The 22730-nt window shown below is 34.7% G+C and overlaps 6 protein-coding genes and 1 long non-coding RNA gene across 14 annotated transcripts; 4 read left to right on the top strand and 3 right to left on the bottom strand.

Annotated features, from left to right (window-relative positions):
• Window positions 1-457: 457 nt before the first annotated feature.
• LOC122538619 (uncharacterized protein C14orf119) lies at window positions 458-1424 on the bottom strand. 2 transcript variants are annotated; one of them, XM_043672867.1, is made up of 2 exons: window positions 1213-1424; window positions 458-976 (listed from the first exon to the last, which is right to left on the bottom strand). In XM_043672867.1, the coding sequence occupies exon 2, from the start codon at window positions 967-969 to the stop codon at window positions 616-618; it is 354 nt and encodes a 117-aa protein (XP_043528802.1). In that variant the 5' UTR covers window positions 970-976; window positions 1213-1424; the 3' UTR covers window positions 458-615. The 2 variants fall into 2 exon arrangements, with proteins under 2 accessions (XP_043528802.1, XP_043528803.1); XM_043672868.1 differs by having other exon boundaries at window positions 458-1017; window positions 1213-1258.
• A 653-nt stretch (window positions 1425-2077) lies between these two features.
• Window positions 2078-2991, top strand: LOC122538621 (signal recognition particle 14 kDa protein). The gene is made up of 4 exons (XM_043672869.1): window positions 2078-2201; window positions 2298-2370; window positions 2486-2598; window positions 2739-2991. The coding sequence occupies exons 1-4, from the start codon at window positions 2178-2180 to the stop codon at window positions 2853-2855; spliced, it is 327 nt and encodes a 108-aa protein (XP_043528804.1). The 5' UTR covers window positions 2078-2177; the 3' UTR covers window positions 2856-2991.
• A 126-nt stretch (window positions 2992-3117) lies between these two features.
• LOC122538610 (zinc finger protein 2-like) lies at window positions 3118-7276 on the top strand. 3 transcript variants are annotated; one of them, XM_043672840.1, is made up of 12 exons: window positions 3118-3332; window positions 3494-3791; window positions 3888-3947; window positions 4027-4092; window positions 4232-4314; window positions 4427-4565; window positions 4639-4933; window positions 5001-5103; window positions 5178-5441; window positions 5759-6080; window positions 6174-6517; window positions 6611-7276. In XM_043672840.1, exons 2-12 carry the CDS (start codon window positions 3776-3778, stop codon window positions 6848-6850), a joined length of 1932 nt encoding a protein of 643 aa, XP_043528775.1. In that variant the 5' UTR covers window positions 3118-3332; window positions 3494-3775; the 3' UTR covers window positions 6851-7276. The 3 variants fall into 3 exon arrangements, with proteins under 3 accessions (XP_043528775.1, XP_043528776.1, XP_043528777.1); XM_043672841.1 differs by having other exon boundaries at window positions 3118-3691; window positions 3758-3791; XM_043672842.1 differs by lacking the exons at window positions 3118-3332; window positions 3494-3791; window positions 4232-4314 and having other exon boundaries at window positions 3916-3947.
• A 293-nt stretch (window positions 7277-7569) lies between these two features.
• Window positions 7570-9042, top strand: LOC122538613 (RRP15-like protein). Of its 3 annotated transcripts, none has more exons than XM_043672851.1 (4): window positions 7570-7703; window positions 8118-8530; window positions 8614-8836; window positions 8917-9042. In XM_043672851.1, the coding sequence occupies exons 1-4, from the start codon at window positions 7602-7604 to the stop codon at window positions 9037-9039; spliced, it is 861 nt and encodes a 286-aa protein (XP_043528786.1). In that variant the 5' UTR covers window positions 7570-7601; the 3' UTR covers window positions 9040-9042. The 3 variants fall into 3 exon arrangements, with proteins under 3 accessions (XP_043528786.1, XP_043528785.1, XP_043528787.1); XM_043672850.1 differs by having other exon boundaries at window positions 8914-9042; XM_043672852.1 differs by lacking the exon at window positions 7570-7703 and adding an exon at window positions 7710-7829 and having other exon boundaries at window positions 8914-9042.
• A 425-nt stretch (window positions 9043-9467) lies between these two features.
• LOC122538612 lies at window positions 9468-15105 on the bottom strand. Of its 3 annotated transcripts, none has more exons than XM_043672849.1 (4): window positions 13305-15105; window positions 11733-12044; window positions 11277-11511; window positions 9468-11208 (listed from the first exon to the last, which is right to left on the bottom strand). In XM_043672849.1, exons 1-4 carry the CDS (start codon window positions 13381-13383, stop codon window positions 10290-10292), a joined length of 1545 nt encoding a protein of 514 aa, XP_043528784.1. In that variant the 5' UTR covers window positions 13384-15105; the 3' UTR covers window positions 9468-10289. The 3 variants fall into 3 exon arrangements, with proteins under 3 accessions (XP_043528784.1, XP_043528783.1, XP_043528782.1); XM_043672848.1 differs by having other exon boundaries at window positions 11697-12044; window positions 14384-15103; XM_043672847.1 differs by having other exon boundaries at window positions 11697-12044; window positions 13305-15102.
• Window positions 15106-15425: 320 nt separating this feature from the next.
• LOC122538616 (lysophospholipase-like protein 1) lies at window positions 15426-16579 on the bottom strand. Its single transcript, XM_043672864.1, has 4 exons — window positions 16397-16579; window positions 16183-16307; window positions 15839-16099; window positions 15426-15698 (listed from the first exon to the last, which is right to left on the bottom strand). The coding sequence occupies exons 1-4, from the start codon at window positions 16473-16475 to the stop codon at window positions 15456-15458; spliced, it is 708 nt and encodes a 235-aa protein (XP_043528799.1). The 5' UTR covers window positions 16476-16579; the 3' UTR covers window positions 15426-15455.
• Window positions 16580-17282: 703 nt separating this feature from the next.
• Window positions 17283-19127, top strand: LOC122538622. The gene is made up of 3 exons (XR_006308888.1): window positions 17283-17373; window positions 17446-17792; window positions 17869-19127. It is a non-coding gene; the product is annotated as an uncharacterized LOC122538622 (long non-coding RNA).
• The last annotated feature ends 3603 nt before the right edge of the window (window positions 19128-22730 follow it).

Below are 22730 nucleotides of genomic sequence, written 5' to 3'. Positions count from 1 at the left end.
AGTATTATAAATGTTTTTAAAGTAACATACAAAAAGATTTATATATTTTTAATAATACTTCCATTTTTTATCTTGTAATTAAAACAAGATTTAATTTTTAATAATTTGATCATGATTGTATTAAATAAACGTATAATATAATCTATAGGAAGAGAATTTTGTAATGAAGTTAAAGAAATTTATTATTAAAATATATGAATGATAATAAATAGTATTTGACAAATTAACATCTATTTTATAAGTATAAAATATCATATACTTTCAAAATAATAGGTTTTTCCATAATTTTTAATTATTATAACTATATATGGAATAGGACAATAAAAATTAATTTGCTTATAAATAAAGAGAAAAAGTATATTTTAAAAATAGGTATATCGCAATAATTTTGGAATGTATATATGACTCTCGTCAAAGTATTGTAAAATATTTAAAACATTTCACAAAATTATTTTTCCCCATTATACATTTCGTTAAAATTTACATCAAATATAAATATTAAACTTACTGTTAAAATATTTTAATCATTATACTTTTTTCGTGAATATTTTTCTACCCTTAGAAATAATGTAAGTGTAAATCTTTCCTACAGATTTAAGATTATATATTCTAGGTTTATGCCTTTCCCTCTTCACTAACCAGCATCGACAGCTTCTCATCATATTTTTCTGCAAATGCAGCGTCTGTGTTTTTGATTGATAGAAGCAAAGAATCTTTCTCTTGTTGGGACCAATTGTGACTCCATTCCCGAAAAAGTTTCACACGACATTGAAATAGGCTTGGAGGCCTGTCAGACTCATTCGAATGACCTAAACTTTCCATTCTGGATACCAATCCATTAACAAGACCGGCAGGCCCGCATTGCTCAAGAAGTACATCCAAAAAGTCATTCCTTTGCATCTCTGACCATTCTTGAAACCATTCTATCATATAGCGTAGTTGAACTTCATTGGTCAGTATGGTAGACATGTTCTATCTTTAATAAAATTGCACAATGTTAATTGAACCATAATGAGACTGAAATATTGGTTAAAAAAAAAAAAAAAAAAAAAAAGGAAATATTGATACAATCCGCACTAATGGCATAATTAGCATTGTATAAAATGCCAATAACTACATAATATACAGTTAATTAATATGGTTGAAAATAGAAAAAATAAATTTAATAATAAAAAAAGTAATAAATTTACATGGTAAAAAAGATATATTTACCACTTGTTATTAACAATGTTCTCTCCGATTATTTTCTCTCAGGTTATTGTTTCTAATCTCTATTTACGAGCGCACGCGAGACCGTGACGATACATCATGGAAAAAAGAGCGAGTTAATGCAAGCGTAACGTTTAAATATTTCTTACAATTCTACAAAATTACTGATCGGTCAACTTAGATTTCTTAGGGTTAACAACTTCAACCTCGTCCTCGAAATCCGTATCGCTTTCCGACGTTAGCCGATCTAAAATTGACAAGGTATATCTATTAGCTATCTCTCGAGTTTTCAACCAAACGCTTGGGTTTTCACGCCTTTCGCTGACAATTCCTCCCGTTTACCTCGTGCATCAGCGGAACAACGTTGCTCCTCCACGAGGCTAGTTAAAAAATTGTTGACTTCGAGTCGCGTGTCTTTCAGACAAGAAATTAAGCTGCCCAGATTATTTGCATTCGACACCACGCTGTTGTTATTCTCGTAAATGCACTTGTCGGCGTTAAAAATTTTCACGTGCACGCTGGTATCGTTCATTTTGCCGGTGTATTTCCATTCGCGTGGCGGAAAATTTTCATAAGCGTCAATAAACGCTTGACACGAAGAAATGTTCGCAGTTTCTACAGATCAGAACTGTGCGTTGTGTTTCGTTGGATTTCATCCCAAAAGAAGTTCAACGTTAAACATAACAGAGTAATTACATTATGTAAGTTTAAGTATCCCTACTCTGAAATCATCGATAGAAATGTACGAAGCGTGGTAAATTTTCGATAAAAGCTCGTACGTTCGATCGTACTAGGTTAGGCGAGTGTCTTGTCGCCGACATGTGAATGCTCCTTAACGTTAAGTTTGTTACACGTTATATTGTTGCAGTACGTTGTCATTCGGAGAAACTGAATGATCGTTCATTGTCACGGCGAACGTGTGGACTACATTTGACAAAATCTTAAAAACATATGTTGGAATTAACAAAATGGTCCTACTGGAGAATGATGCGGTAATTTTTTTCGCTTATAAAACACGTTATCTGTTGGCTCTGTGGAGAAACGGGTGAGGCGATTTCTTTCACGAGAAAATTAATTTTAATTTTTAGTTTTTAGTAGAATTAACGCGACTTTTCGACAAATCTCGACTCTCTGGTTCCGTGGTACTTACTATCAAAAGGTGTAAGTATTTATATCGTTGTCTTATGTGAACATAGTTGGAACGATTAAGTTCAATAAACCATTAAGGAACTTCACCAAGTTTAGCAGAATTTTATTTGAAAAATGTCATCCTCAGTTAACGGACACAACAAGCCAGTACCAAGGGAAGGCAGGCCTCCATTACCAACACCGAGTGAATTTCTTTGTCTAGTGAGAGCTTCGTTGAAATCCAAAAAGATCTCTACTGTTGTACGTGTGATTTTATAAACGTATCTATATGTTTCATTATTTGTATCACTGTTAATGAAACTATATTAATATCATTTATTTCACATGAATGCCATATATTTCATTATTTGAATTGTTGTTCATTCATTTCACACTTACAGATACACTCTAAGGATGTGAATAAGTTCCAACAGGCGTATTGGAATTTGTTAAAGTCAAATATCAATGGTCTCAAGAAGCTAAAAAAGGTGAAATCTGCAAAGCCTAAAGTTCATTAATGTCGTGACAATTCACTATTTAATACACACACACATATATATATATAAAATTTTTTTGTATAATGTGAAATGTATTTTCCTTAATGTGTAATGTAATACTGCCTAAGAAATAAATTACACCCAACAAAATGTAAAACAAGAAAGTTCAATTTTCATTCAACACGGACGTGTTTAAGGAGTGATTGCAATCAATTCTGATTTTTTTTTTTAAGTACGTGATTTGTTGCCGTAAGAAAAAAGGAGTACGTAAGTTTACCAATCATCGATCGACAACGAGCAATTATCACAATACTAAATTCACGAGACTGTCAGATGAATAACAAAGTGACAAGTATAACTGAAATTTATATATGTACATTTTCATTTAATGAACATCCAATTTAACAGTTTGTTCCACTTTCGATAACGTCGTTTTCTACGGCAATTATTCATTTTCAAATATTACGCAACGATCGTCTTGTTTCCATTTATTCAGAAGTAAGTGACGAAAATTGACTTTCTCTAGCATGTATTTACACGCGTTTGAAAATCACTTTTAACCTGAACTTACGAACACCACTAGAAAGTGTGTTAACGCGAAAAATATGGAAGGTGTGCCCCTTGACATAGGCCATTTTGATGTGCGTTTGGGCTTGCAGGCATTGTTCCTCCAGGGGCAGATGGAACTAGCTGAGAAACTTGCAGCTTGCGGGCTAAACAATAATTGAGGAATTGTCGAGAATTCTGATCGACAGAATATTTTTATCGACGATTTTTAATTGAACTTGATATTGTTAATTTGCGAACGTGAGGTGTTTGAAGAACATTACAATCCACACGGTTACAGTAGCTCAATCGTAAGTTGCAATTGGAGTAAGATATTCGATTTTTGCTCAACACGAACGATAGTTTTGTGATTTTAGTTGTTGGGAACAGAACTGATGGAAGAAATAATGGGTATGTATCTGCTTTTTCTTTTCTCGAGTGAGAACAATATTTTTCACTTGTGTTGGTGATTATCGTTGGCGTCAACATCCGTCATTTCTGTTTTAGAAATCGTGAAAGTCGAGAATGCAGTATTCTTGGAAGACACGGCGTTAGAAAATCTATTTGGTAATCGTAATATTACGTCTGCGATGTAAGACAGTGATTTTTCGTAATAGCTATAACTGTTGATGCCTGATTTTTATAGATCCAGAAGACGTACAAGAAACTATTATAATGTCTGCTGAACAAGAAGAATCTACCGACGCAGAAGGTACGTATCATCAGAGATTATTGCTTTCTGATCAAATCTTTAGATTTGTGCATGGTTTCCGTTTTGCCTTTTTGTTGTCTTTCTTTTTGCCGTATTATTTTTTTGTTTATTATAGTCTTTTTTTTATTATTCTTTGCAGTTATTGCTCATGATGGTCAAATTATACAAATTATAACAGATTATGAATGTGTTACTTGCCATCGTATCTTTCAGTCGCAAGATGTAAGATTTTAACTACTTTATTTCTGCATAATCATTGTTATTAGTAACATTGTTAGAAAATTTCTTAAATGAATTTTACCAAAAATTCTGACGCAATCTTTTATTCTGACAGATGTTGAAGGAACATTTAGATATATGCAGAGAGGAAGATGACAGTAGCATATTGCAATTAAGACTTGAGAATTATGAATCAGAAGATGAAGAGGAGAAAGATAATAGCTCAGATTGTGTTAATAATTCTAATGCAGAAGGTATGTGTATTATGAACAATTTTGTTAAATCTGGCTCCAGGAAATTCCAGATAATGAAAGTAATTTGTTTCAGATGACAGTTCCAATAATAAGAAGAATAATAATGATAAGCCAGTGATTACGCCTGTACCTGATACGCAATGTCATTGCTGCGCCGAGGATTTGACCACTGCACATAGTGGTGGGGAATTTAAATGTCAGCATTGTAATCTATCGTTTAAAAAAAAGTCGTCTTTGGAAAGACACATTGTGGTAATTCATTGGCAGTGTGATTCGTGTACCTGTAAAGATTGTGGAGAATCATTTCGTGATAGAAAATCATTGAATAGACATCGTTATACAACTCACGCTGATAAGAAAATTTTCAGGTAAATGTATATATTTATACTGCCAGAACGAATGTTTTATTAAACACAACAATTTCAAAAATTTCAGATGCGAGCCCTGTGATACCTATTTTTCGCGGATGTATCATTTAAATCGTCACATAATGCAGTCAGGATGTCACGGAAATATTCTTAATACGTATAATTGTCAAGTAAGATCTTGTGCAACGTTCAAACTTTTGTATAAACAAAGTCAAGGAAGTAATTAATTGTTTATTTTTATTAGGTTTGCCAGAAAATGTTTACACGTAAAGATAATCTACGTGAACATCTACGAACACATGCTGGAACTCCTCAGAGACAGAAGAAGCCTTGTAAATATTGTCCTAAAGAATTCTTTACTAATCAACAATTGTTAATTCACGAACGTGTACACACAGGAGAACGACCAGTTCAGTGCGATTTATGCCCAAAATCTTTTCTATCTTCTCTTGCATTAAAAAAACACAGACGTGTACATACAGGAGAAAAACCATTTGAATGTCAATATGTAAGTATTGTACAAAATTCAATTTTAATAATAAGTCACTTCTCTTTCGTGATCAGTACTATGTTAATTATATAAATAATACATTTATTATTAATTATACAAATCTCGGTACGTTTCATAATGTTAATTTTATTGTACAATTTTTGCAATTGCAAGCAAGCGCTATATACAGGGAAATTAGTGTAAGTTTTTATCATAGAATGTATATAACTTGTAATGCCATACCTTTCTAATTAAAAGTTTAATTAATTAATTTATAGTATAAATATACTGTAAATTCGTTTTAACAATTTAATTATATTTTCGAATTATTTTAGTGTCAAAAGAAGTTTGCTGCTCGGGAAACTTTAAATCGTCATCAGAGAACTCACACCGGCGAGAAACCTCACGTTTGTCAATATTGTTCAAAATCATTTATTCAGGCCGCTCAATTGAGAGCACATATATTTCATCATACTGGTGAAAATGGATTTTATTGCGAAGTATGTGGAAAAGCATTTAGTAGAAAAGCTCGGTTGAATGTTCATAAAAAATTTGTTCACGAAGGAGCAACACCATTTACGTGTCAAATGTGTGAAAAGAAATTCATAAGAAAAGAAGATCTTGTTAAGCATGTAATACTTCATACAGGAGTTAAAGGTAATGAGATCATTATAATTTTGATATAATTTTAGTTAATTGTAGTAGATTTTAATATAATGTTAGTAAACTGTAGTATTGTCTTTGTTGCAGCTTATAAATGTGATAAATGTACGAAAGCATTTTCTACAAAATCTTCTTTGCAAGCTCATTTAAATACTCATAGACGAGAGCCACCACAATCTTGCGTCGAATGTAATAGGGTCTTCATACGCCAGGATTGTTTAATGAGGCATATTAAAGCAAAGCATCGTGCTCTGCTAGAAGAAGTGATGGACGAAGTCGAAAAAAAGAATTTGCAAACGCAATTATATAATATCGCCACAGTTGCTGCAGAAAGAACAAAGAATGGAGAGTCTACAAAATTGTCCACTAAGGAATTGCTAGAAGCTATCACCGACCTTTTGAAAATATTAATTGATGACGATACTCTTCAGGTATAAGTCAGAATAAGATGATATTTTACGACTGCAATAATTATGTTGTATCAGATAATATTTAATATAGATATATGTACACATATTTTACAGCTTTTTGGTTGGCCTGATGCTCCTATTGAAGATATCGTAGAAGCTGTAATTAGAAGGTGTGGACACGAACCGTTAACATCAGATTGTAAATTATCCTCTGATGAAAGATTAAGGGAAAATATAAAATGCTTGTTTATGGTTGTCATAGAAGATAATAGGGTAAAATCTCTTTTAACAAGAAACACGATAGACGATGTTATTGTACATGTTTTAAAACTTTCAAAAGAAACAAATTTATAGTTACGGAGAAGAACAAAATTATTTACATGTAAAGTATTCATCTTTTTTTTTTCCCAACTACCATTGAATGAATTTAAAAATTTAATTTCTCTTCTCTAAATATAAAGAAAAGAAATAATATCATTTTTATACATTTGCATTTCTGCAGAAAAAAGATACATTTTACTTATTGTTAGATCTAACATTGTTAATTCTTTAATGTCATATGAATCTTTTTATTAGAAAACCAATTATACCACATATATAATACACAAGTGTAATTATGGGTATGCCTATAAGTGTATCTGTAAGTAATTGTTATTAATCATGAATATAAATATTATATTATTAAGCATAAACATAAATAGATAAACATACATAGATTTCCCAACGTATGTTATTTGAAAGCAGTCTATTTTTTTTATAATATACATCATTTGTAAAATATAGTTGTGTATTATTTTATACTACTATTTCATACCCACACCTGTAAAATGTTATTATATAATACCAATAATAACTAAATAAATCCTGTCAACCAGCATACTTTTCACATGATTGAATTTACTTGATTTATGCCACCGAAACATTAGCATGGTAGTGAAATGATGGAACTAGTTGCTATTACTGTCTTTGTCTTGAATTAGTGCCTTCCCTTTTTATGAAGAAGTACTGTCACCTGTCGGCTCTCGTTACAACCTTCTATTTAAGTAACTTGCGATAGATGATAATACCGATTCATTTGATAAATAGCAACACCTTCGTAGAAAGAATGGCGACAGTGTGTGACAAAGCAACAACAGCGATTAATACCAACGCTTCACCGCTACGTGGCGCTAGCATTTTTTGTGTCCATAATTCAAATTCAATACACGTGAGCACTCGTAGTATTAATCCTGATTATGCTTTTTAATTAATAATGATATATATATTAAATAACGCGATAAGTATAAGAAGATGGTCGAGAAAATCACAAGCTTGTATTTGTTGAATTACTGAGGTTATATTTAAAATTTGTGTACAATCCTCATTCTCTTTTACCTTTCTTAACCTATCTAACTTTGCAGTTTCAAAAAGTTATTAAAAATTTCTATTTGTATTGATTTTTTAAGAACATTTTATATTTTAAGTAATATGTACAATAATGTTGTAATATATATCACATTGGTAGATATAATACATGTTATAATATACTTAATATTTTGTGCTTTATGTAATATATACATAGATTATATAGTGAGATTGAAAGAAGAGCATTATAATAGTGATACTCGTTTCTCAAGGACAGATGGAAAGGAAAAAGTCAACAAAAATGAAATGTGCGAAGATGGAATTAGAAGAAAACAATTTTGAGGATGATCAGTCCGATGACGTAAAGAGTGATGTTGAGGGTAATCCTGGATGGGCGGATGTTATGCAAAAAATTCTACAGACAAATAAGCCAAAACGTAAAAGGACAATAGTTCTGTCGAAAGCGAAGAAGTTGTGTGATATAAAGAAGAATGATGAGGAGGAACAGTTGCCATTTGAAATTGAGGAAGTGAAGAGAGAAATAAAAACAGAAGAATCGGAAGAAGTAGAAAACGATAACCAGAAGCCACTGTTAAAAGAAAGGAGGAAAGGAACTAAGTTAGGTATTAGAGTAAAGCCAAGTATGATGGATAGAGAGTATGAAAGGACATTACAAAAGATTGCTAAAAGGTAATAAAATGACTTTAAGAACAATAGGCAATGTGAAATTGTTTTTTTGTTCATTTAGAATAAATTATTGCTTGTCATTGCAGAGGGGTAGTGCAGTTTTTTAATGCAGTTAAGCAACAACAAGATGAAATTAATAAGAAATTATCAGATGCTGGCCCATCAGAAAGGAAACGTGAACAAGTATTGAAAAGTATTGATAAGACTGCGTTTTTGGATGTTCTTATGGGAGGAAGTAAGAGTATTTCAGTGGATAATGATGTAAAAAATGAAACACACAAAAATGAAAAGCATGAAAAGAAGAAAAAGGTATTTTAGATAGATGCTATTATATTCTAGGAAATATTTAGTGCTGATAAAGATGATAATATTTATATGTTTAATAGAAGACTAAGGAAATTTGGAATGTGCTGAGAGATGATTTTGTAATGGGAACAAAATTAAAGGATTGGGATCGTAAAAGTCAAGACGAAGATTCTTCAACACCTGAAAATTCAGACAGTGATGATTAAATTTTTCAGAATTTAATGATTAAGTCGTAAGAAATTATACTTTTTTAATAAATCAAATTTTAGCTTTTCTTTTTTGTGTTTTTAAAACTTTTTGGAATTGCTTTTCATTACCTAATAATATTTATATTATTTGAAAGAAAATATAGGATAAAAATGAAATTTTAATTTTTTATTAAATATTTTATTCATTAATAACTTTAATTTGATCTTATTTTCCTATGCAACAACAGTAATAATGTATATAGTGTATAATCCTTTAAGTAACTTATTATATGTTATAACACATACATGGCTCTATGCAAAATTAATTTTTATTGTATCTTATTTCTGTCATATAAATACAACATGGCAATAGTGCTACATAATATTTTTTGTAAAATAACATTATATGTCTTTTATGCATTTATGACACAATTTTTTTTTTTTAATAACATGTTTAAACTTAATCTAGGAGTTACATTTACACATAATCTGTACATAGGACTTGATGTGTCCAACAGTTATTCTATACACATATTACTTTTACATACTTTATGTTCATTGTTTTCTCGTGACATGTACAAATATAAATTATAAACTTCTTGCATCTAAGTCTGGATATCAGAAATCGTCGAATTATATTACGTTTTATATTAAAGTAATATAAAAAGCAAATATGTAATAAATAGTCTGTAGGATAGATTACTAATAACACGTAAAAAATATTTAAATTCATTTACGGCGGGCATTCCTTAATATTTACTGAATCTAGTGTGTAGATTAACCCTTGGACGGACTGAACTAACTTTATCTCATCGTTTCTCTTCCATTATTGTGCCACAATTAAATTGATTGTATCTTTCTGTATATAAAATTATTTTTAGAACTTTGAAGATTTAGTAATCTCTTAGGTCAGTTAAATTGTTTGTACACATATTTTAGGCTTTCGTAAACATTACAGTTATTTCTTTTTGCATTGTGTTCAAACAAATTTAAAACCCACAGAGGTTTAGAATTGATTTAAAAGATATCGAATCCCGGTTAAATTAAATAATATTAATTTCGATTGTACTGATCTGTTAAATTTTAATTCGCGACTTGATAGTTTACAGTCAACAAATCAAAGTATTACAATTAACTTCTATGAAAACAATTCGTTTTTTTAATAGATTATGCCTTCATTTTTATTGTATGTTTTTTTTACAGACTCTAACAACGTTTGGTCAAAGAGCTTTCTATTGATTGTTATAAATTCAGTGTTGTGTCTCACGTTAAACACGACTCTCACGAATGTCTGCTAATGCTCCAAAATTCCTGGTCTCCTCGTCAGAATAAACGGCCTCGTTTTCTAATCTGTGCGACCTATTGATAGCCTCGTCAGTGCTTTGGTTCCTAATGTAATATCCTATCGAGTTAGATTCCACATTCTGATTAGGTTCATCCGTCTGGTCATTTTCGGAACGTACGTTTCTCAGACTAGATTGATCCTCCTGGTTTGCTTGTACTCTTGATCTGTCGTTGTCACTAACGTTGCTGTACCAATTTTGTGGAGTATTGTTGCAATCCTCGGAACGAGATATCCGAACGAAAACCACCCCGTTCTCCTGAGTATCTCTCTGCGAATTCTCTATGTTATTTCTACTTTCTTGACTAGTTCTCGACATGCTACGAACGAGATTTCGCGTGTTCATCAACTCGTTCGCCGACGTTATGTTCCTCGATACTTCGTCGGCATTACTTGGGATTATTCTTTCGTTGTTTCGGATACTGTTGTCAGACAGGCAGTAATTGCCATTGTTCGATAGCGTGTCGTTCTGCGGGCGAGAATGTTCGTTCTCGTTTCCATTAACACTGTAAAACGACGTTTCATCCTGATAAGTTCTAAGTGTGTCGAAGTTCGCGTTGCTGAATACCCGCGGCACCATCTCCTGGCTCAATCGGTACAACTCTAACTCGTTGTCCACGTAGTAACTGTCGAGTGGATTGCTGATGATCGACGGATTCCTCGAGACGTTCCTACGTGGGAAGCTTTGACTCGAGAAATTCGTCACGGTCGCGTAAGGGTACGCTATTGTATTCATCGGATTGCCCAAAATGTGAGGGCAACCGTCCAGACTCTGCATCTCGATCTCTTCTTTGCCATCGTGGCAATAACCATGCATATCTATCTCGTGTGGAAGGTTGGCAAACCTGGCAATCAAGATTGTCAAGTTTATCAAGAAGAATTGATCGGAATTGTATTTGGAACTGAAGCTTACCTGTGTAGTAAGATGTCGGAGTACGACGGGGGCATGTCCGACTCTTCCTTGCCGTAGATACTCTCGTAAGTCGGTGGCGGGAAGCATCCAATGGATCCCAAACTATCTTTGCTTGGTGTTTCTGCGTCCATCTCGAGTATACTACCCTGACTGTTCTGCAGCTGATGTCGGATTATCCCTCGGGGGTTTCTTTGAGCGCGCAGCACGCTGTCGCCTAGCTCCACCAAATCTAAACCTGTACCAACAAGTACTGGTTCAAGACTCCATGATCTTTAATTATAATCAATTAAAGATTAATTATAATAAATCCCTAATTAATTATTAATAAAGATTAATTAATTATAATCAATTGAAGATTAATTACAATAAGTAACTTGATTCCTTATTACACAGGTTAATGTGCCAATCTTGTAATCTTACCAGTTGGATCGGTTTGGAACTGCGTAAAGATCGTACCATCGACAACGAGCATCCTCCCGTGCGGTAAAAGAATAATCGTCGGCGTTGCTACCATCGTTTGATCGTTGTTGCTGAATCGTGAATCCGGCTCTGGATCCTCGAGCCGGCAACAACAATGTCGTCGGCACAGCGACCGGCAGAACGGCGCGCCCCAACAGCAATAAGCGAATATGAAGCAGAGAACGGCGAGCATCACCAGAAGAGCGGCCACCCCCTGGCCTTGTTGAGCGGCCGCGAGGGTTGGACCGCCGGCGACGCCGACACCGACACCGACGCCGAATCCTAACCCACCGCTGCTGCTCATCTCCCCTGCAACACGATAATTTATTACTTTTTATCTTACTTGGCTCATTTTCAAGACAAGGATATTACCAATAATCATTCAAATAATCTAGATTCATAACATTTTAGTTTAAACAGCGATGGTAAATTAAAAATTTTTAAATATTTCACTTGACTGAAATATTCAAATAAAAAAAGAGTTGAAATATTTCGGGACGCCACTGTGAATTACGTACCCCGTTGGTAAATGAATTAGGAAGCTTGCGAGAATTTTCATCTTTGATTTTTTTCGCGAAGAAACTTTGAGACGAGCACGATAGATGGCTCGAATACTATCTTTTTGCAGCGAGATCTGTCGACTACATTTTTAAAGGGACAATTGCACGTTGATCGTAAATGTTTTTTTTTTTTCTTTCTTTTCCTTTTTGTGCGATAGACTTATTTCAATCCGCAATGCGGAGCAAGTAGCGATACTAGCATACGTGTACTTGGCAATAATCCAATCTTGTTCGATAAATTTTCAACGCGAACAGAATTTTACTCTCCCCTCCCCCTCCCGCTTCTAACGTTATTTTAAATTTTCATAATATCGTATATATTTTTTATTGTTTCTAGTATTGACTCGCGTGCCCTTGAAGATTATTATCTCCTCTTTATATTTTCTTATTTTTATCTATCTCTTATACAGGGTGAATACAAATGGAGGTTTATAACCTTTAGACAGAGGCCATGAAACATGAAAAAAAGTCTTAATAAACATGGGTCTGGAAAAAATTAGTAATTTCAAAGTTATAAACGATTTTTATGTTTACTATCTATCCTAGATGGTGTAAGCCCTTTTTTTTCTATTCACCCTGTATATACATGTATGTATGCGCGTTAAATGTCGTCGCGAGAGTCGATAAAAAGAATAAGAGAAATTGTAACGCTATGAGGCTAACGTTATAGTAATTGCGACACGTGCGAGCAACGATTTTGACTGAGTGTCGGGATACGCTCTCTCTTACGCTGACGAAATAAATTTTGTGTTTATCTGGCGGGAAATAAAGCAAGGTGAAAGTGATCTTCGGCGTGTCACCAGCCGGTTGTCAGGGACGAGCCGGTGATCTCAATATTTCTAATTTCGTAGATGTGGAAAGTTGGGATGTTGCGCAAGTTTCCCAAAGTAAAAGGTAAATTAACTGCAATTTCTCTCTAGTTGGGAAAAAACATTTTCGAGATTCTTCGATTCTTAAATTATTTCACAGTGTTCGATTATTTAAGCTTAACAAAATTAAGTAACAATACCCTGGGTAGTGATGTTGTACAGCCAAGTCGTCCCCGTAGTGGTTAGAGACTCCGCGATCTTGCGCGATCCGTACACCATGAAAATAATCTTCTCTGAACTCTTCACTCAAAAACTATCCTCTTCCTCCCTTACCAACAGTGTTTACACACAACGTGACTATGTTTACGGTCGTTGCACGTAACGTATCGCATCGCGCGACTTAAAGTTTCTATAACAATGCGAGAGGAACGTAGGTACAGTATAGTCGCGCAGCTTACACGTGATATGTCATTATTGGTTACTCGTTAATCAACACGATGATACATTAATTCTAATTCAGAAATTAAGTAAATTCAAATTATCAAACTCGTCGCGGGATTCAGTTTGAAGAGTATTCGTTGTTGTTGTTATTGTTGTTGTTAATGACATTGCAAGAAACGGCGACTGATGTGATTAATACAGCGTGGTCTCAACGAACTCGCAGGAGGAGAATCTCCTCACGAAGTCGAATAACGTACACTGTCATTGTACACTCTTGACCCATTTTAATATATCTCCCCACTTAGCATTAACCTGCTGCTTTTCGCGTCTTCGACGTCTCTATTTCTCGAATGAGAACGTTGTCATTTAGTTCGTAACGTATCTCGTTCTCCTTATCTCTCGGCCGTGTTCTCTCGATCCGCAAGTCGTAAAACAACTGCCACGGCTGAAGTTCTTACCGCCTGATCGGTTTCTCGCATCGACGGCACGTTAACTTTGATTTACGTTCCTTCATCGACGTCATTTTTCCTACCTTCGCTCTCGTCTTTCCTCCTTGCGTGCCTCGTAACGAGATTTGAGCCTTCTCATCGATCGAAAATTCAAATTTCCCGGAATTGTCCGCTGATCGATTTCATCAGACGCAGTGCGGCTTTTGAACAATGAAGCAACCAGCTCGACGGTTCATCTTGGACATTTCAGTTGCGTGACATTTGCCCATTCGTGTACATTAAATTGTACCGAACAATACACATTTTTTCTTTTTAATTAACGACGAGTAATATGTTTTTCTTTCGATTTAAGTTCAAAGAATGATCGTTCCCAGAAAATTTTTATTCACCTTGACTTGCGGATTTTGCTCGACTCCTCTTAGATCGAATCGTTGACATCCCTTCCGTTTTCTAACTTTGACGTCATTGACTGCAGATGAGGGCGCGCCATATTATTTACTGCCGATGCATTGCACATTCACGCAATTGGGTCTTCGATGCATATTCTTTTTACGTTGTTCAATTTCGACGCGACATCGCGAAACATATTCTTAAAATCGAATTCGTTTGATTTTTACAGCCATGACTGACCCATTCTTCGAGGCTGAGATCGGTCAGTTGTAAATTAAATCATTCGTTCGTAACAATAAATAAGGCTTAGAGACGATGTCGTACACATGATTCACGCACGTTATTATCGCACTCGGAGATAATGATCGTATACATGTATGATACGTAGCAAGTTTAAGTTTACTCAAGAAGTAAGTTTCACGTTAATCACTTTCTGGTCTCGGCTCGATATTTGCGTAGCATCACAACTTATATATAAAATAACACGGTGACGATTTAAAATCTCGAGTTCTTCTAAATTTTCAAAAGTTAACATTTACAAAGTGAGTGGTATTTGTTCGTTGTATGTTTGTTAATATGTGGGTTATATCAGATATACGAGGCCAGTGTGTCGAATGCGTTACTACCCTCAAAACTCCTTCTCAGCTTGTGGAGCGCAGCGCCACAACCCTTCGAGACACTGGCTTATGATTCGTCGATGTTCTCCTCGGTGGCGCTTATTTGTCCCACTTGTATATAAAATTAAAATTACTATCGTTGTTATATACATATATTCGTCATTTTTATCTTCTTATCGTCTTTACTTCAATATTTCAAATAATCCTTTTTAATCAATTTGTAAATTTTATTTCAAAAATAAATTTTTCACCTTTCTAATTAATTTTTAAACCTTATTCCAAAAGTAGATTTTTCGTAGGTTCATAGATTTTTCATAAATGTCTTTTTATTCAATCAAAATATTTGTAACAATATTTTACAATGCTATAAATTCTTTATAGTTTTTTACAGTTAGAAATGCTATAGATATATATAGATAATGTTGTCTATACAGTTTACAATACTATAAATTCTTTATAGTTTACTGTCAGAAATTTTCTCTGGCAAAATGTTCAAAAGCCATTCTTTGAAGGATTGTATCTCAGTTCTGGTTAATTCATGATCTGTGTGGTCCAATGGTACAAATTGAACATTCACTCCAAGTTCTTTTAGATTGTCACGAGAGTCCTCTCCCCATTTTATTGGAACCAAGTTGTCTGCAATACCATGAAATTGCAGAAGAGGTGGAGTATGTATTCCTAGGTTGTTTTTCAAGTGCTATACAACAAATAAGATAGCAGAAAGACATGTATCAAATAGGATAATATTAGAAAAAAGAGTAATATTATAAAAAAAAGAACAATATTATAAGAGTAAAATAATATTATAATGTTATAAGAGTAAAAAAGCTTACGTACCTCATACACAAATGAATTTTTATTAAGGAAGCTGGACATGACGCAACATCCAGCTAAAGATAATTTGTACCTGTATGATAAATATATTGATAAGGCTCCTCCCATTGAAAATCCAGCAAGAACGATTCTGTTATCTGGAATACCATCAGAAATTTCCTTATCAATAAGTTCTGTTATAGTTGTGCATATTGAGTTTATTGATTCCGTGTCTTCTTGTGCATCTATAGATATACTTTGACGATTAAACCATACATGACTATGCTGGAATAACAATCAATTTTTATTTTGCATGTAACTGTTGGAATTTGTTTCACGCTTTTTGAATTTGACCATCAATATATTACCATCCCATTGAGAGGTACATAGGGTTGCAAAGGTGCAGTAGGATAAATAATTTTTATGTGTGGGAACTTTAATTCCTGCCTGTTCAAAATATCAATCCATTCCTTGAAATTAGTTCCGGTAGCTCCTGAAATGACAATGACAAGAAATAACTTTCAATTCTTATTTTTATTATTTCCTGTAAAAAAAAAAATAAATAAAATTTCGTGAATATACCTGATCCATGAAAAAGAAATAAACTAGCAGTATGCGTTTTAGTGGCATTCACAATATTGATCTTGGGCAGTTTGGCCATGTTGCTTTCAGAGTTTTATTAACAGTCAATAATTCCAAATTGATCGATGATCTCCCATAATCGTTCATTACCTTGTTATCATTACACATTCTTTGACTGGTGAAAATCAATATGTCCAACATAATCGATCTCACAATTCCTAAACGAGCAACTGAAATATTCCTATTTCGCGAAAGTGGTTCTCGTCGTTTAAATTGCACGATCGATCGATTAAAAATATCCGCGTATCCAACAGACACCAAACAAAGACAAGGAAAGACAAATGTAAATTTTCATCGATTTTTGTTGCAATATAAAATATACATTCAGTTACATATTCAGAACATTCTCCAATTGTAAATTATTTCGATGTTACGCAAATACGTCACGTTGCGGCCACAAATGCGACTTATTTTCATAGAAATGTGCTCGTTCGATTATTTAAAAGAAAAAAAGCAAAAAAAAAAAAACAAATTTTCTGATTAACTTCAGGTAGTTGATCCGCCGTACATAACCTCGTTCCTGCGCACGCATATCTCGATTTTCATTCTCGACTTTCTTCGAGATCATTTGAAAACGTATGCCAGACGGCGATTCGGCTGGGTTAAGGCACGAGTGGTCGGGTCGTGTTGACAGGGTATTGGTGTCGCGTCCGATGGACACGTTGGTGATACTCCGCTGAGGCTTTTTCTCACACGCTATCCGGCCGACAGAGTTATGTTTAATGAGCCGTAACGATCCGACGGAACGATGCAGAGAAGTGGTGAGTAGTCAGAAATTTCCTTCGGGCGTGTGTGATATCTAGAGACTCGATGGCTCGGCGAGACAACCATTTTGAAGGCGCCAAATTTTTGCGTCAATACGCAGCGCCGTGACTGCCCGGTCAATACAGCAGCCGACCTAACCTACCAACTACTCGGTAAAACACATTCTCGATCGCTCTTATTTGATCACGTACATTGCACATTGCTACTTTTTTTCTACTTTGCAGTTGCGCCATGTATATCCATGACTCGGATTCCTTCGAATTCCGTCGTTTTGCGGAACGCGTGATTCACAAAGGATCCTTGCTCTCTCTCACATCGTGCCGTTCTCCTCGTGCTGTTCTCTTTTCGTGCACGAATTCTATCAGTGGAATTTTGCAAAAAAAAAACGTAGCGTGAACCGTGATATATATTCCAACGCGAGCGTGGTAATAAACGACCTCCTGGTTGCTATGAATATTGCATAAGAATATTATAATGCTTTTTATTATTTTTATTATTTTAATGTTTTTTTTCTCATGTGCGTGATGCGTGTATGCGGTTAATCTCACTGATAACTTGCTGAAACTAGGATGTATGTATTTCTTCTCCTTTCTTTTCGTCTTCTTTCATTTTCTGGTACATGAAACATTTTCTTTCCGCTATTCAAGATCGTCGTGAAGCTTGCCCTGCTGGCTGTTGGGTCTAGAGCACGTTACGTTTCATCTCACTTATCACCATCACTTACGCCGTACACAAGTGGTCTAAATAACACGGTGTAAATTGCCATCGCAAGTTAACCAGGAGGAATCAAAACAAATCTTTTCTGAGAACTCTCTTCCTGCACGTTGTTTATTTTGATCGTTGCATCTACTGTGCGCGCGTGCAGCGAAGATTCGTTTCTTTTAATTGTTTATGCTTTTCGATTTAATCGATCGGCATTGAAAAGATATATATATATATTAGCAGCGTCGTTTGCCTAACACGTTCGATGTCGGGCTAATTTTGAACAAACTATTTCGAAACGTTAAGAGAAAACCATTTTTGGCACTCGACCTACAAAATCTGAACGTCGTTTTTCTGCAACAATCACTTTCTTGTAATGTATTTATGATCGCTTGGTGAGAAAATCAATTTCAAATTCGGTACACGTAGCACTGAACGTGTTAAAAGTTAATACACAACGTGTATTAAATATTTGTGTTTCACCTCTCTTGTTGGTAGGGACAGTAACGCGGCGCCTTCAACCGGTTCGTTTTCTTCAGTCATGTAACATTAAACTATTATTCTACACGGCTCGGTGAAATCATATCTGTCGTGTATAATATACTGATCTTGGTAGTAATGCAATAACGGCGTCAGGCGTCATGCATCTTGTCTGACAGTCTTTTTTTTACTTTCTTTTCAAAAGAAAGATGTGCGTCTATTTACATACAGGGTGTCCGCATAGTTTAAGCGTCGGGCGATCAAACTGTTGCCTGTGTGTGTGTGTGTGTGTGTGTGTGTGTCACGGATAGAAATGAGAGAAAAGAATGTTATATAAACTTGCTTAGGGTTTTTACTTCACGATTTAAATTAATAAGAGCTTGTTTTTTTATTTCTTGTACGATGCAAGTGAATTTCACTGATGCTCATACAAACTTGACATTCATTTAAATTCCATATTTCTATCCTAACTTTTTTACCAAGCGTTTGCTATGGTCATGTAACATTTTTTTCTCTTATTTCTGTCCGTAGAATATACTGGCGAAGTTTCATCACTTAAATTTGAGGACACCCTGTATATACCTGTATATATATATACATAGAAAGAAATGCTTTTAACCCACTAAAGGTCAACGTAATTGCAATATTTTCCAATCAATTTCTGCTCATTCCAAGGGTTCGTTTGTATTTCAATTGTATGAAATTTAGATTCAATTTTATTTCATGAGAGTAATCATTCATTTCGTTCAATTCCATGTCTGAAATAACTTGGAGTTACTAATGGTAAGGAGCGATGCGGGGAAAAAAAAGAAAATAATGATCAGTTATTGCTGATTCGCGACGCATTCTGAACCTTGCTTCGTGGTACATTCATTTGTTTGACCTCGAAGCTACTAACTTGAATGAATAGCTATCTGTATTTAAACATGGCTCGAACTTTTTGCCTTTTTTGGCTGCATCACGCGTCGAAGCCAATCTTATTAAATATTGGACAACGTATCAAAAGTGTCACTGGAGTTTCACTTTTCATATATTCAGTAGACACTATCGAATTTTCCAGAGCACTGAAAAAGCAAAAATAATTCTATAAGTATACCGTGTAATATCTCTAACAATTCTGGTGTTTCAGTTAATTTGAAAATTTGGTATTTCGATTGATTTGTTACGTATTCCATCAATTACGTGTTAAGAAAAGTAAGTGTGTCAACTTAGACTTTCGTTCACGACGCGTTATTATAAAAAGTTTTGTCGTGAGTTTCAATAGTAGGTAGTCGTACGCTTGAATAGCTCAATAATTGAGCAGCTAAAAGTACTCGGTTCAGTTTGCGCAAAACGAGTTTTACTCGGCTCGAATTTCGAGTACTCGCACAGAATTCTCTGTCATGTATTATTCACGACGACGAAGGCGTTTTTTCGTTTTGAATTCCTCATATCGTCTCGAACGTTTCATCCACGTTACTCAGAAACGCACAAGAAAAGTCATTAAACCCGCCATTAAAGATCAAACTTTCTTTCAGTTCAGTTCTGAGACATTTATTGTTGATCTTTTGTTCATTTCTATAATTCCACGCAATTTACAAGTTGTGCACATGATTCTGTATTTCAACTTCTTGCTTTATTTGTTCATCGTTGTGTCTCGTTTTATTTGTAATCAATGTTCTGGTTATAAAAAGATTTAATTTCCAATATTTGAAAGAAACTTGCAAAATTTCTCATTGGATTTCCAATCTAATATGTTCATTGAAGTTTACAGTTGCAACAGTTATTTTCAACTACTATTATATGCAACTACTTATATAAAAAATTTCATTCAACTAAGATTCTTAGAATCTTATTTATTTTAGAGATTGCTGCTTTGCAATTATTTCTCTGTTAGACAATGTTCTGGTTATAAAGAGATTTAATTTCTAGAATTTGAAAGAAACTTGTAAAATTTCTCATTAGATTTCCAATCTAAGGGTAACAATATGTTCACAGTTTATTTTCAGATGCAAATCTATTTTCATAAAAAATTTCATTCAACAACAATTCTCAGAATCTTATTTACTTTACTAGAGATTACTGCTTTCCAATTATTCCTCTGTTAGACATTCTTCTTTGATAAATGAAAGGATTTGAGATTCATTACTTGTGATTCATCATGTTGGATAGGGACTAAAAGGGACTAAAAGATCATCATGTTCCTACATATTAAAGCCATTGGTCTATTAAAAGTGTCATTTTATGCAAATCCGGGGCTAGGAGGTTGCAGATAAAGGAAGACTTTATGATCCAAAAACTCTGCATTGAGAGGTTAAACGTATTAGGTTATTACTAGAGAGTGGAGGTTCATGCAAATTCATATTTTCATGAACTCTAATTAAAATGAACCTTAGTTTAAAAAAAAAATGAAATCTAATTAGAATTTTACGCTTTACAATTATTACACTTTAAGTATTTTATATACACATTACCTAATATGCATTCTGAGCATTGCGTTTCCAGATTTCTGGTAAATGCATAAAAGGTTGCAGATTATAAAGCAGGACTTTATGATCCAAAAAAATATTAAAAAACTCTGCATTGAGAGGTTAAACGTATTAGATTATTTACTAGAATGGAGGTTCATGCAAATTCATAGTTTTGTGAACTTTAATTAAAATGAACTTTAAAAAACTGGAATCTGATTAGAATCTTAATTTGTTTCACCCGTCAAATATTAGATATGAAGAACTAGTATTTACACTTTGAGTATTTTATATACCTTTGCTTGTTATGTGCATTCTGAGCATTCTTGTGTTTCCAGATTTTCGATAAATGCACCAAAGATTGCAAATTCATTCAACTATTGTAAAGGAGAACTTTGCGAGTCTTTCTGAGAAGATATTAACCGAGCACTGAGAAATTAAACACATTAGGTTATCACTAGAGAGTAGATGCTCATGCAAATTCATATTTTCATGAACATAGCTAAAAAAATGTCATTAGAATCCTTATTTGTTTTACCCAAATTTTTGTTTTATCCAAATATTGGATATAGAGAACTAATACACTCCAAGTATTTTATGTACCTTCGTTTGTTACATGCATTTTCAACGTTTCTTGCGTTTCCAGATTTCCCATAAATGCATGAAAATTCGTCTAGTTACCAGTAAAGGTGTTCCGGTCAGGAATAAAACGTTGGACAAACGATAATCGGCCCTTTAAAGCAAATCGGCGAAAATAAATCACGATGCACGGCGCGTATCGCGGTGGAAGTTGGACTGGGTGATTGACTGGGCGTGGAGGAGGGATCGGTGAGGGAAGGAGAGCCACGACAGCTTAGAACCAGTGCACCGGTGCGCCGGAACGTGGAATAGAAAGAAGGGAAGAAAGAAAAGAGGGAGGCAGAGAAGAGCTGCCGTGTTGGTTTAATATTATAATTGTCCCGCGTGCGGAGAACGGCCGGCCACTTCTTCGCCGGCACGTGAAACACGCGGAGGCTTCGCCAGCCGATCGTGAACCCCGGCGTGCCTCGTCGTCTTACGTTTTAGTTCACTTTCTGTATTCGACGTGCAGGGACACGGCGAAAGCCTTGCACGAGTTTACCGATCCTCGCCAACCGGTATACGCGACATCATCCCGCCTTCTTCCTTCATTTCTTCGAATTTCATCCTTCGTCACCTTCGCCAACGTGAATGCGTAATTAAACGGAAACAGTGTTGGCAGTGTGGTTTGAACCGGTCGCGGCGGAGATCGGCTCGATCTCGACGATACCTTCTGCGTTTTCATTTCGATCGAGCGAAGAAAGGAACGAACGGTGCAAACGATTGGAGTGATCCCCCATCCATGATCCAGTTGTCAGTGGGAGACTGTCTTCGTTTTATCAGACGATATACTGTCACTTTATCGATAGGGCCGTGGAATTTTTAAATTCGGCAATATGGAGTGGCAATGAAATCGGGGGCCGGCACCGCTCCTCCTCGTGATCCAATTTCAAGTTTCCTCCCGTTTTTTCACGTTACGAAACCTTGCTTCTGTCGCGGTTATCTCGCAGTATCGCAGATTCGTCGATACGACGAGAAGCATCCAATATCGAATGGGGGACCAATGCGGCCGACACTTGTTAGTTACATCCGGTTTCGATCGATTCACAGCAAAATCTTATTTGCTAATAATTTTTGCTTTTCTATTTTTTGAAGAGGGTCTGAAACTTGGTTCGTCGATCGTCGTTAATTCGATTTCATTCCTACAATTATATCTTCACACTCCACGGGATTATGTTAGCAACAATATTTCATCTACGAATCTACTTTCTCATTTCTTTCTTTCTTTTTTTTTTTTTTTTTTTTTTTTTTTTTTTTTTTTT

The sequence above is a fragment of the Frieseomelitta varia genome, unplaced genomic scaffold (genome assembly GCF_011392965.1).
Source record: "Frieseomelitta varia isolate USP_RPSP 00005682 unplaced genomic scaffold, Fvar_1.2 scaffold_168, whole genome shotgun sequence".
NCBI lineage: Eukaryota > Metazoa > Arthropoda > Insecta > Hymenoptera > Apidae > Frieseomelitta > Frieseomelitta varia.
The sequence above is the reverse complement of the archived record's forward strand: the minus strand, read 5'-3'. Positions and strand labels throughout refer to the sequence as shown.